General features: G+C 39.1%; 1 protein-coding gene across 1 annotated transcript in view; it reads left to right on the forward strand.

Annotated features, from left to right (window-relative positions):
- The window catches only part of KSR2 (kinase suppressor of ras 2), a 349,612-nt gene that overhangs the window by 317,335 nt on the left and 18,160 nt on the right, over window positions 1–14,117 (forward strand). Inside the window, exon 16 of the mRNA XM_066601915.1 lies at window positions 1,550–1,683. Coding sequence (XP_066458012.1) covers window positions 1,550–1,683 — 134 coding nt within the window. The remainder of the gene's footprint in view (window positions 1–1,549; window positions 1,684–14,117) is intronic.

A 14,117-nucleotide genomic window follows, 5' to 3' on the forward strand; every position in this document is an offset into this window, starting at 1 on the left:
TCGCTGTTCTAAAATTCACACTCCAGTCTACTGTATTGGATGGGTCATATGACCCCCGTTATGGCTCCTCAATGGGAGTACCCCCAACTTATTACTATTAGCCATTTCCTGATGAGCAGTTTTATCTCCCTTCTTCAGCAGGCTTGGGCTACCTAGAAGTTTGTAGTCTGTGGGCATTCAAGAATCGGTTTTTAATTAAAGATAACCCTTTATATGGTTAAGATGTAAACCCATAAAATATCTCCTGAAAGTATGAATCATTTTTCTACACTAAATTTCTATATTTTCTGCTATTTATGGGATTTAAATATTTTAGTTGTTACACGGTATTGGAAATTGATTCATGTGTTGTAATATCATTGCCTTTTCCTACATTGAGTATGCCCTTGTATCATAAGTGTCAGTACTGTATAATACATCTGCACTGGCAAGCCGTCTGTCTGTTTCTTGTGATCATCTGCACAATGATTTAGAGCACATTTATATCCTGTAACGTCTAGTAGGAGCACAATAGCTATTTTTCTAGTCTATGTAGAAGTTTTGAATTATGATTCTGTTTGCTGGAAAACATGAAAATGAAGCAACTAAATGTAGCATCATTACTAAGACTGAGGACAGTCCAGAGAAAGGAATTCTATTTTCCAGGCATTGCCCTGTTAAGTTAATATATCACTGTCATGGCTTTCAACAGAGAGCAAGTGAAGGGCTAGTCTCTCTATGAAATTAGTCATTTTATATTCAACATTTGCTCTGAAACTGTACCCAGCTACAAGAATGCTTTCTAATGAATCAAATAATATCATTAGATTATTTGTTCTCTTTTATATAAACTTGCTAAATCTAGGTCTTCAGTTTCTTGGTGGAAACATAAATCTCAGACCGTTACATTCGGGGATACGTGTATTTGGCCCAGGTCTCATTTTACTCCGTATGTACAGTCAGTGAAGAGCACTTTGCTCATTTGTCATTATTATACTATTGACAATGTAAAGACCTTGATTAATGTCACCATCCTTTCCTGCATTGATACCTGATCCGTTGAGCTGCCACCAACATTGTGGTTGTCCAGTTATTGGCTGCCGGTTTTTACAATTCAAAGAACTAGAACAGCAATGCCCACTGATCTCCAAAACTTTCCCCCATGCTGCACCAAAACATTGTAGAGATCTCTTTAAAGTGGTTTTGCCCTCACAGAAATGTGTAATCGAAGGGGTCCGACAGCTAGGCCCCCAACTTAAAGGGCAGTGAGTGCCAGGTCCCGGTTTCCAGAGAAATTGTGATTACGCAGAGCAATCTAAAGAGCATTTCTATTACACAATATGGGCCAAAGTAAATCAGCACTGCAGACCCTTCAAACAGTCGATCGGCACTGGTGCCTAGAGTTGGTGCCCCACCAATCCAATTTCATGGTCTATCCTAAGGATAGGCTATCAGTGTTAAAACTTAGATAAACTTGACTTAATACCAGCAGTCATGTGCCTTTGTTAATTTGTTATTTAGTAAGCTGTAAGTCTAATCAATTCATTCCATTTTTATTCTTTGCTTTTAGGGAATGGGATATCTCCATGCCAAGGGCATTCTACATAAAGACCTCAAATCAAAAAATGTGTTCTATGACAATGGAAAAGTAGTAATTACGGACTTTGGCCTTTTCAGTATATCTGGTGTGCTGCAGGCTGGCAGGTATGATTTAATAGCTTTCATTTGTATAATATACTGTATGACCCATCTGCCTGTATTTTCATCTTCAACTTATCATATAAATCATGATGAAAAGTCCAGTATCATATTTATCAAAATCAATGTTGTGAATTCTAACCAGGATAAGTGTAGATTTGTATTCAAGCAGTTTTCCAATTATCAGAGGCTTTGGTGGCAGTAAAGGGACGAATCACATTTAAAAACAAAACGGTAATACTCACCTGCTGTTCCTAGGCTCTCACCCCCCCACCCACCCCTCCCGCAACTGGCTGCTGTTTCAGTCTCTATTCACATTGGCTGCAGCAGTCAAGTGGGTTGTTCGCCCACATGAACACTGCAGCAAATAGAAGGGCAGCAGGGACATCATCAGTGACGTCCTGTAAACCTGCTGTGGTGCTTCTACATTAGAATCCCACATGACAGGTTTACAGGACGTCACCTGGCCTTCTGGCCGGGCGCCATCACCTGTCAGATGTCGTGTTGTTGGATTGTTCAAAACCACATTGAGTATATAACTTTTACATAGTTTTGGGCCCTGGGGATCCAAAACTATGTTAAAGAAATAACTCAGAAAACCTCTTAAATGTGAATAATGCGTCACATAAAAAGATATAGGTATGATACTAAGGTTTTATATACTATAGAGGTACCGCCATGTCACTGCTATGGAGCTCTTGGATAGAGAGCTAGCCTTGGCTGTTCCCTCCACTTTACTATTGATTTGGAAGAAAATGTATAGGATTTCGCCTCTTCAGAAGAATTGCATTGCTAGCACACATGAAAGTGTTGAACTGGCTCAATAGTAATTGAAATGTTGTGATTTGGAGAGGGCATCTTTCTTAAGTGGCCACTTCTCTCGCTATGTACAGCACTCTAAAGTAATCATATAATAAAGCACTTTACATTTCTTCCCAAGAAACTATAAAAAAAATCACTGAGGGCTCAGTGCAAGAATTATCTTTAATCCCTTTGCTACATCTGCCTTACATGTATGGCGGATGTACCCAGGGTTTGTATGGAGTAAACTTAGGAGCCAGGCTTGCTCCACACACAATGGGTGTATGCTGTGATTGACACTTGACACCAGGCTTCAATGGCAGCGGTCAGAGATAAAGTCTGATTGCAGCCATTAACCGTTTAGATATCATTTTAATGCTCTGACTGAGAGAGGGAGGTCCCTCTGTTTCCCAAGCAACCTTCTCACAATGGGATCACAAAGTAGCATTCAGTTGTCATGGCAGCGTGAGCCATGGCTTAATATACTGCAATACTGACGTATTGCTGTATATTGTATAAATGATCAAATAGTTGCTAGTTCAAGTCCCTTTTGGGAAATATAAAAGTAAAAATAAGTGAAATAAAGTTTATTATGAAAAATAGATAAAATACTAAAAGTTTAAGAAAACCCCTTTTTATATTTTTAAAATAAAAAAAATCAAAACAAAAAAAACATATTGCTGTATCTGTAAAAGTCTGATCAAAGTAATGTCTTATTTATCCCGCATTGTGAATGCTGTCAGGAAAAAAAGGGGTACAATTCTGTTTTTTTCGATTTCACCCCACCTATAAATTTTTTTATAGTTTTTCAGTACATTATATGGTACGTTAAATAGTACCTCTGAAAAATACTATGTCAATGAAAAAATAAAAGTTTTGACTTTTTGAAACTGGGGAGAGGAAAACAAAAATGAAAGAAAGGAAAATGGCCATAATATCAGAAACATCTGACAAGGGAACAAGGGATATCTCAGAAACCATCTGTGGACTTTGTTTTTAAATATGAAAAGGTCCAAAATGCTCTGTTGATTAAAAAGATTTTCTGAAGACTAGGCCCACACTGAACGCAAATCCAGCGCAACTGAAAGCTCCATGTGAACAGAGCAGTGGTGCACATGCTTGACTGCCATTCCATTCGCTTCTATGTTATGGAGGGAGATTGTCAATGGCATTGATCTGTACTTGTCCCATAAAAGCGAATTGAGCATCCGTCGAGCAGGTGCGCCACTGTTCCATTTACATGGAGTATTCGGGGGTGCTGGTCTAGGGAACGCTGCTGATCTTAGCAGTCCAGCAGTCAGACCCCAGTGATCAGACATTTATCCCCTATCCTGTGAATCGGGAGATTAATGTATTTAGTGAGAAAACCCCTTTAGCCTCATAATATATTAGTTTAGTTTTTCTGTTGCTAATCCCTTGCTTTTCTTGCCACTGCTATAGAAGAGGAGTTGTCTTATTAGAACAACCCCTGTCCTCATGCCCTTAGAGGGGATATGTACGTTATAGAGCCTGGAGTACCTGAATGCTAGCTTTGGGACTTGGTCATGTATGATATGGTCACTCATTTATTTTAGAGCTCTGCATTATAAAAACATATGACAGAAAAGAAATAGGGGAGATTTATGAAACCGTCTAAAACAATGACAGTCTCTGTTGCCCATAGCGAATAATCCCAGCGTAGCTTTCATTCCTCATGGTACTTTTGTAAAATGAAAGCTGCTCTGTGATTGGATGCTGTGATAGGGGCAACAAAGACAGTTATTGTTTTAGAGACTTATCATAAATCTTCCCCATAGTATATTTATTATTTGAGATCCATTGATCACTAATAATATGTAAATATGTGTCTGGTGCAATGAGACTCAAAATATGACTGTTCCTCCAAATGGGGGAAACTTGGAAGGTTTGTAAATCTGTTACCTAAAAAGATGCAGAAGATATGTAATTAGAAAGTCTGTATGTATAGGGAAACTGCCACCATTATTTACGGCGACTCATTTTGTGTCTATAAAGTGTGTATCATTAGAATATATAACATGGGTGGGATGTAATAAAGTCTTGGGAGCTTGGAAAGGTCATATATTTAGCTATTGTACCCAATCTTTTTGGCACAATTAATTAAAAGTTAATGTTTTGTGTTGTGTGTGTATTATGTGATAATCCCAAAGTTTGTATACATCCGCTCTTAAACTATTGAACATACTGATCATAATTTATGCTCAGGAATCCCAACGTCTCGGTGGGAGAACAGAATCCAAATCTGACCCAGTAGTGTCTCTTTTTTACATTACCTATTCTTTTAGTATAAATGGTTGTCACAGAGACTGTTACTTAGCAACATTTTCAAGCCATTTTGGTTGGCTCAACTCTTTCTGTATACTCTTAGGCACAGTAGTGTTCTTTTAGTAAGAATGCTATACTATTTGTGAAATGGTAGCATATGATACAGTGCTGGAAAAAAGTATATGCCCCCTTCCAGATGTACCGTGTTATGTGATAGTTCTTCCATTGAATGGTCTTTGGTCATTAAATAAAATATAGAATAAAACAAAGGGACCCATAACACGCTTATACAATTGTTAGGGTATGTTCACACGGCGGAATTTGCAACAGAATTTTCCGTATAAAACTGTCAAAATCCATGTCTTTCTGACATAGCTTTTAGCGCAGATCCGCACGCAGATTTTGCCCTGTCAGTAGGCAAAATTTGCGTGTGGAATACCAATTGGGGGAAAATCAAATTTCCACATCAAGAAGTGACACATCACTTCTTGACGCAGAAACTGGCGGTGTCTATTTTGACATGTTTTTTGCAGTGGATCTGCAGCTGATTTTAGCCATTCAGTTGGATGGGTTCTGTGTGCTGTAGATCTATAGCAAACCAATGGCGCAGTTTTTGCTGCAGAACTTGGTGCAGATGTTCCACAACGGAGAATCCCCACCAATTCTGCTTCATCTGAACATACCCTTATACAAGCACTGGACTGATTAGAGATGCAATACATGTATGAAAGCTCGTAATAACCCATTCACCTGTGTGTCCATTACATAACCAAGGACAGATTTGTATCCCATGGAAGTAAACCGTGATGGTTGTTGTTGATTGATAGAAAGTGGAGATCCTAAAAACTGACAGAACATAATAAAAAGGGGCAGATGTACTATTACTGTTGCATAGACAATGACAATTGGACAATCTTCAAATGTACCAGATTTATCACTGTGGCTCTACATCTTTAGGCACCTTTGTCTAAATGTATACCACTTATTACCTGGCTTAGTGTAACTGAAGTTTTTGCACCATAATTTTGGCAAATTTTCAGTGTGCAAGGTTGCATTTTAGCCATGGCATTTTTCCTGCAAAGCCACACCTCCCCAAGTCCACCCCCCTTTTTCAGACGTGCCGTAAAAAGGATGTAAAAGTGTCTAAAGTGTTATAATTATGGTGCATAGCACAGTTTTTTTTAGTGCAATTTGCGCCAGGACTTGTGCATTTTCAATAGTGAATCAACTTCAAAGTCTTTTGAAAAAGGTATAACTTCTTGCAATGGATCAACTTTCATTTGAAATCTTAATATTTTAAATAGGCACTGGATTCTGAACAAACTTTTACTTATGTCAGAGCTAATTTGATAACTAGCAAAAGTGAAAATCACTTTATTTACCTAAAGTTATGTTTTTGTGCTGAAAAGTCATTGTAAAGTGCCACTAGGGGTCTCCCTTCCTTCTAATTTGCTGTTCAATGCCTATTGTCATGTAAAGTTTATCTCCAGTAAGGAAGTGGGGGATGAATGTTGTCTCATGCTGCTCATAGGAGTCTATGGAGAGAGGAGGGGATGGGAGAGGAAGTAGCTGCAGAATGAGAGAGAAGTAGAAATATTCTAACAAACAAGCTGCTGCAGCTAGCAGTGGGTGTTTACTGTCTCCCAGCTACTGAACTCACATCTATATTGCTCAACACTGCTGTATAATGTCCTCTGTGATGCTGTTCGTTATGCAGGTGTGCTAAAAGAGAGATAAAAAGAGGCAGAGGATTGACACTGTGGGGGAAAGTAATAAGGGGAAGCATGGGGAGTCTAAGAATGGTATATGGAGACCAGTCTGTATGAGAAAGATGTGAATTTAATGCTGTGTAGAGTGTTCAATGGGTTACCCTTCATCAGCGGCTATATTCTGTATGAGAGCTCTATGATGACAATGAAGAAGATTATACTGAATAAAGGGGTCATGGCTTTACAAATAAAGAAATCAGCACTGATCTACAAATCACATTATATTAGTAAGTGACCTAATGTGCTGTATAATCAAAAAGTGACCAATCCCTTTAATCTAAAGGGACCTGGCCAAATGATACAAATACCTCCCTTGCAATTGATGTACATTATATATAAAAACAGGTGATGTCAGTCGGAGTGCTTCTCTATCAAACAAGCCATTTAAATTATCCTGGTGACACAATAGGAATCTACTGGTTTCCTCTACAACCAGTAGATTCAGTCGAGACCTCTTTACACCGTTCAGCAAGCTGCATAAACCTACACAGACTCCCATCTGGATGCTATTAAGCACCCACAACCTAGGAATAATCTATGCCGCCTTTTTAACGCCAGCACACTATTCTGCTGTGCGCATAATCTGATCAGGCATCCGATATTGGGGGTGTTTATTCCTATTGTGTCACCAGGATAATTTAAACGGCTCGTCTGATAGAGAAGCACTCCGACTGACATCACCGTACAGGGTTGCTATTCGGAGGCTAGCTTTCATTAGATTACTTATACATCTACTATTCATTCCATGTGTTGTATGTTAGGTGTGCCCTATGGTGGTTTAGGTTTTTAAGGATTTACTATTAAACGTTACATTTTATTGAGTCTAAACTGTGAAGGGCCTCTACTGTAAGAATTAGACTTCTGCCCCTGTGAATTATACATTATATATAAACAGTATTCAATTATCTAACACTTTTTTAAACTTTGGTAACCATGGCACAGCTGAAATATTTGCAGTTAAAAAAGGGATTGACCAAACTTATTAAGAGCTCCAGGATTTAAATAAATAAAAAAAAATCACATGCTGAAAATTGTGTAAAATAAAGAAAAAAAAACGTATGCTCAAACATTTCAAAGGCTTCCTGTTCAGCTCTGGTGCCCCAGTGTCTGCTGCTCAGTATAAAAAAGAAGCTGGTAGGCGGTCATATGCTGTGCATTCTGTATGTGACTGCTCAGCCAATCACAGGTTTCACTGTCTATGAAAGAATCCTTGCTGAAGCCGATGATTGGCTGAATTGTCACAGGCACATGACTGCCTGCTTTTTCCGAGCTCTGAGTGGTGGGTACTGGGGCTTCAGCAGTGGTCTAGGAGCTGGTGTTGCAAGTGAGTAAGCATTTTTTCTTTATTTTACACAGTTTTAAGCATGTCCCAAAAAACTCCTTTAAATCAATATATAAATGAAGTCATACCACTTTCTAATATTTTTTGTTTCAATTTTTCACCATTTTTAGTGAATTTGAACACTTTTGTTTTAGTCCACATTCACACAAGCATATTACAGTTTCACAGGGATTTATGATGCTGTGAGTTCAGGTCAGTAGACCTACAGTTACACCAGGACACTCGTCCATAATATGGACGCAAAAATGCACCCATAATACACTAATATGAATTTGGCCTTATGTTCATAGATATAGTCAGCAAACCTGTACATACTGTATTTACTCCTGATTTGTGGCTTTTTGCGAGTCTCACCACTTTTGAAGGGTAGGTTGGGTTTAACAGGGTTGGCATTGCCATCCATGCACCAACTGATTTACTCAAATTTTGCCTGCTCATTGCAAGTGTAGATTTCATTTCCTGGCACACAGGCAGCAAAAAATGCACCAAATTCATTAAGCTGCTTGCACCATTTAATAAATTTGGCATATGTTACTCCATTGATTTACATCGATTTAAGACTGACACATGAAAACACAAATCTTAATAATTCTCCTCCAAATTAGAAAGAAAAGCTTGTAGAAAGCTGTAGACATTATTTATACAGCAATTAAGGATAATTTATATAAAACCATTACACTCCTTTAAATATAGAAATTTAATATCACAAAGTCGCGCAGTTTAACGGTAGCAGATGACTATTGGAAAATTAACTTTCAAAGTCACATTTGGTATTTACCGACTTGGCAGCGCTCTGTGCTTCTGCTGATATAAAACACACCATTATAATCCAATGAAGGTTAGAAGTGAATTGACTATGAATCCCACTCCTCTGTGTGTGACGCTTTGTCACTTACTGCTATTAAGTTTAATGACCTGACTTACTTACCTCCCACTGCTATCTAAATTCTTCCCCTCACTCCTGATGAACTGTCACCAAGAAAATGGAAATCCTCTACCCTCCACTGAGTATTATCTCTCTGTATATCAATATGTATGCTATGCATAATCTGTCTAAAAATATATGTGATATCTATATAGAGTGGGCAAATTATACACCGGAGTTCTGAGTTCTTTTAGCAGGATCATAATATCGGCAATATTGTCTGTTCTGCCTCAGATCTCCTACCTCTCATAATTAGACGTGTCTCTATAATATTACTCTGCACTCTTACACATTTTACTTAGGAAGTCAAGCTATTAGGCAGTCATTAGGTAGGATTTTTTCTTCATTTCTTGTCGTTTTGTAATTATGGTTCATCAAAGTAAGTGAGCAGCAAAAAAAAAAAAAAGATAATGGAGAAATAAATTATTGGTTCGTAATTAATCAGATTGTGCTGGAATTGCTTTGGAGGAAATGTATTAGCAATGCATTTTCTGAAACGTAAACCTGTATATAAGCTATTAAATGATAATAAACCTATAGAACAGCCACTTACCGTAACCTGATAAGGATCAAGTGCTGTAAATGCACGGCGCTTGGTCCTGAGCTTTAATCCCATGCCATTGTGACAATGCAGTGCAGATTTATAGTTCCTGGTCTTGCAATCTAGCAGGAGCAGATCAAGTAAAAGGAGAAGACAGAGGCAGTTTATAACCACTTCTGTCTTCTTTCCTCCAGCCTACATAGCAGCAGTGCTGTTATTTGTATTGGAGCCGGCTATCCAATAGAGGAAATAGCAGACCCCAGACCAGGTCGGCCAGTGACTATTGTCATACCTGGGAGATGTTTTCCTTGGAGTGCCTAAGGATGCCCCAGCTTCAGTGGTAAACTGCAAAATAAGGAAAAAATGACAGTGTGAGTGTCTCCCTTATATGATGCAGTAGAGAACATAGATGTTAAAAAGAAAATGGTTACAAAAATAAGTCAAATTACTGAATAAAATACAAATATATTGAAAAAAAATCTACTCCCCCCACACCAACCTAAACCATCGCTATAGCCGCCCTGTAAATCTGAGGGCTCATTCACATAGGCGTAGCAGTTTTCGGTTGGACATGTCAAGGCCATAGCGCGACTGAAAATCGCGTGAACAGGTGCACAAATCTGACATTTATGTGCCCGTTCAGATGGCCTGGGTCCGGCACATATATGCCAAGCCTGGATTGCTGTTGGGCAGAGGAAGACAGTTTAGCTCTGCTAAACTGCCTCGTCCATTCCACCCCCTTGCCGACTCTCATCAAGGGAAGGGGGCAGGACGGGGCGGGAGCTGAGCTAAGCTCCCGCCCCCTCTCTCAACCCCTCGTTGGCTGCCAGGTGGGAAAGAGTGGGAGCCTAGCAACTAGTTCCCGCCCCTTCCCATAGCAAACAGCTGACAAGAGGCAGAGAGGAAGTGAGTGGGAGTCTAGTAGACATGCTGCTAAACTCCTTCCCATCTCCATTCTCCAGCAGCTACCATAGAAGTCTATTGGAGCTGCCGCCGTATTCTGGCCAGGAAGATCGTTCCTGAACCATCTTTCCTGGCCCGTGTAAAAGCACCTGGCTGAAATGTGCTCCTATGCGCAATCTTGGCCGGCCGGGTGCTTCTACGCCACGGGAATACGCTCATCTGAACTGATGCATTGTAAACCAATGCATCAGATCAGCACGTATATCGGCCGGGCGTGAAAGCGTGGCCGATATATGCTTGAGTGAATGAAGCCTGAGACTGTATGAGTTATATATCGAAACTAAATGGGGAACTCATGTACTTTATTTTAGCTTAAATATTCATGTTTAAAAATAAAGAACTATAAAGAAAAATATAACTTTACAGATTATTTTTTTTTCTTGTTTTATGTGCTTGCTGACTTTGACATTTGTTGGGGTGTTCAAAACAGGCCTGAGAGAGGATTAGTTTATGGGAATCCTTGGCAAAAAGGGGATAGGTTTTGTAGCATTGAATTTCTGTTGATTGAATATTTTTTAACCCTTTAAGGACCAAGCACAGTAAATATATGGCGCTTGGTCGTGGGCTTAAATTCTGCCCGATAGTAGAAATATGGCACAGGATTAAAGCCTCTGCTCCTGCAATAAAGCAAGAGCAGGTCGGGTTCTCAGCTGTTAGTCACAGCTGAGAACCCGGAGGAGAAGGGAGAAGTGTTTTTTATCCACTTCTACCCTCTCCTTTCCAAGGTACATAGCGCTCAATCAGCGCTATGTATTAAGAAGTGGAAGTGTTTCTTCCACTACGCAACCCGGTGATCACGTGACCGCCGGAAGCTCCCTGTTACAGCAGAGCTGCAGGGTTACAGCAGACCCTGATCAGCTCTGCCAGTGACTGATATCACTACAGGGGGATGTGTTGCCCTGTAACTGAGGCTCTTATGATTGCTCCAGCTAGTGGAAAAGTGTGTAATAATAAAAAAAAAAAAAAAAAGACCATGTGAATGACCCCCAGAGGTCTTATACGACATCATGGGGGACAGATGGATTTTATTTTTTTTTTTTACTTATTCCTGTAACTATTTACATAAAAAAAGAAAAATGATCCAAAGCCAATGCCAAGCAAAATCATTGCCATATGCGCCCTGTAATCTGAACCCATACATATTATATATCAAAAAGTTCAAAACAAAATAAAGAGCCCATTCCCATACTTTATTTTAGTGCAAATATACTAATTAAAAAATTAAAACTGTAAATGTAAAAAAAAAAATATATATATATATATATATTTATTTTTTTTTAGCTTTTTACCCACAATAAATCTAAAAAAAATTAAAAAGTCAGTGAAAAAGATATTTAAAAAAATAGCCATACATGTCACGAAAGGAGAAAACGTAGCAAAAATAATTTTGGTAGCTGAAGGAAAAAAATAGGGCAGTAAAACCCCCACATGGGTAAAATCCCTAAAAAGTGTCTGGTCCTTAAGGTACAAAACATCCTGGTCCTTAAGGAGTTAAAAAGCTTGGTGTGTTTTTATGCTTTGACAATTCCTGTTCCGTGTCTTGAAAATATGCCAATCAAGAAGTAAAGCTTCTTATATAACAAGTGTTGCTGAAATAACATTTTCAAAATATTGCTTACAAGAATAAAAAATATCCCCGCGCTCTGGAACATTCTTGCAAACTGTATTTTCTCCAGCCCTGCAGAGGGCTGCATCCCCCAGGACGACTCTCCAGGATCTGGATTTGGAACCGGGGTGTACTATAGGATACCATGGATGTTAAGGTGCTGGTGGATTCTCCCTATGGAAGAAATCCACCGAGCACCAGGTGAGTGTATATTTGTTCATTCACCATATACCTGGTTTGTCTGAATGAGGCGCTAACAAGTATATTTGTTTATTTTTTAAATATTGTTACTAGTATTCAGAAAATCATCCTTCTAAAAAGGGAACTGCTATAATTTGTCAAAGTATGAAGTAGCCCTAAACCTAAAAAAATCAGGAAGCAGACTGCTCCATACATTGTGCCATGGCCCAGGTTGGTACTACTGAAGTAAATGGAACTCAGCCTGCAGTACCAACCTGCGCCACTGTATAATGTACAAAGCTGTCTGCTTCCTGTGGCAAAACAACTAGAAGTGGAGCAACTCGTTTAAAGCATTAGAATATTCTTACTTTGTGACAAGACAATGATTTAGAGCAGCTTAAAGTGGATTTGATTCTGCTTAAAATCGTGGCAAAGAGTATATATAATTGTGCAAATATTGTTTGTACCTCTATAGCTGAATTCACATTGAATAGATACCAATATGATCAACACCTTTAACATTATATAGCATAGAACAGGGTAGGAGCCTGTATGTGGCTATGCTGAATAATTATATCCAGTGGTAACCAATAATATCAAACCTATAACAAAATGGAGAGGAATATAAAAAAGAAATACATTTTAACTGAAATATATTTACTTTTAAGTTAAATAAGGGTAAATGCCTAGAATGACTGTTTAAATCCAAATGGAGAAGGATGTTAAAGGGTTGTCCGATTACCCGACAGCATTGTCCCTATACAGTAGCTCCAACTGTGTTAAAATAACAAAAAGAGCTATACGTATCCCTACTTGCTGTGGGGATCCAGCACTGTAGCCTTACCGTCCTCCCGGTGTTTATTATGGAAGATGAAGTCACCTGACCGCTGCAGCCGCTTTCCTGATCTAGGTACTCACATCCTGGTCGCCATGATGCTAGAAGTTCAGAACGGGGATGCAAAAGTTTCTGATTGGCTGGAGCAGTTAGGTGACTTTTGGTGACATCACCTTCTGAGGAGGTTGGGGCTGCAGCACTGGATCGTGGCAGCAGAGAAGGGGTAAGTGCAGCTCTTTTTGTTACTTTAGCACAGTTGGAGCTATATGGGCAATGTCTGGTAACCAGACAACCCCTTTTAAGTTCTATTGCAATGCTCTATTGCTGCTTTTGTGCCTTATCATCAGCTTGAGAGTTCTTATTAACCCCTTTCTCTTGCAGCCAGTTTTGGCCTTTCTTGCCAAGACCCATTTATCAAATTTGACATGTGTCACTTTATTTGGTAATAACTTTCTACAGTCTATTTTTCAGTGACTAATTTAATTTGAGGTGGCTCTAAGGGGCCTATATATTTGAAGACTTCGATAAATCTAATCATTTTAAAAACTACACCCCTGAAAGTATTCATAACAGCATTTAGGAAGTTTGTTCACCATTTAGGTCTTAAACAGGAATTAAAGTAAAGTGAAGAGGAAACTTTAATGAAGTGAAGAGGAAAAGTTAATTTTTCTTGCAGATTTTCAATACTAAACCATTTGTTTCTGGAACTCTGCAGGAGTTAGCAAAGAAACAAAACGCAATTCTGCAGTTTTTAGAAATGTCCCATATGTGGTCCTACTGTGCAACAGGACTCAAACACTGGCCAGAGTAGTGAAAAGCACCTTGTGTATTTCATGGCCTTCCTTTTATTAGAACTTTTTTCAAGCAGATCACAAAAAAAATCCAGTGAGTTTGGCTTTCTTGCGATTGGTGTGTCACAGACGGGCCAACTTGCAAACTACAAATGAGTGTATTGACTTGTATTATGCTTTATGTCAGTTTTACACTGTAATCTTTGGCCATGTGACTGCCATCACGGACAAAGTCACCATGTAGCCATAGCCTTATAACTATCACCCTTTCTGAAAGACTGATTGGCTGTCACATGGATTACATGCCCTGTGTGGTGCAGAGTGCTAATGCAGCAAAAATGCAGTCCTAAGCTCTTGCTCATGACCTGAAGGTTGGGGGTTCAATCCCTGCATGGTTCAGGTAG

The sequence above is a fragment of the Eleutherodactylus coqui genome, chromosome 5 (genome assembly GCF_035609145.1).
Source record: "Eleutherodactylus coqui strain aEleCoq1 chromosome 5, aEleCoq1.hap1, whole genome shotgun sequence".
In the NCBI taxonomy this organism is placed as follows: Eukaryota; Metazoa; Chordata; class Amphibia; order Anura; family Eleutherodactylidae; genus Eleutherodactylus; species Eleutherodactylus coqui.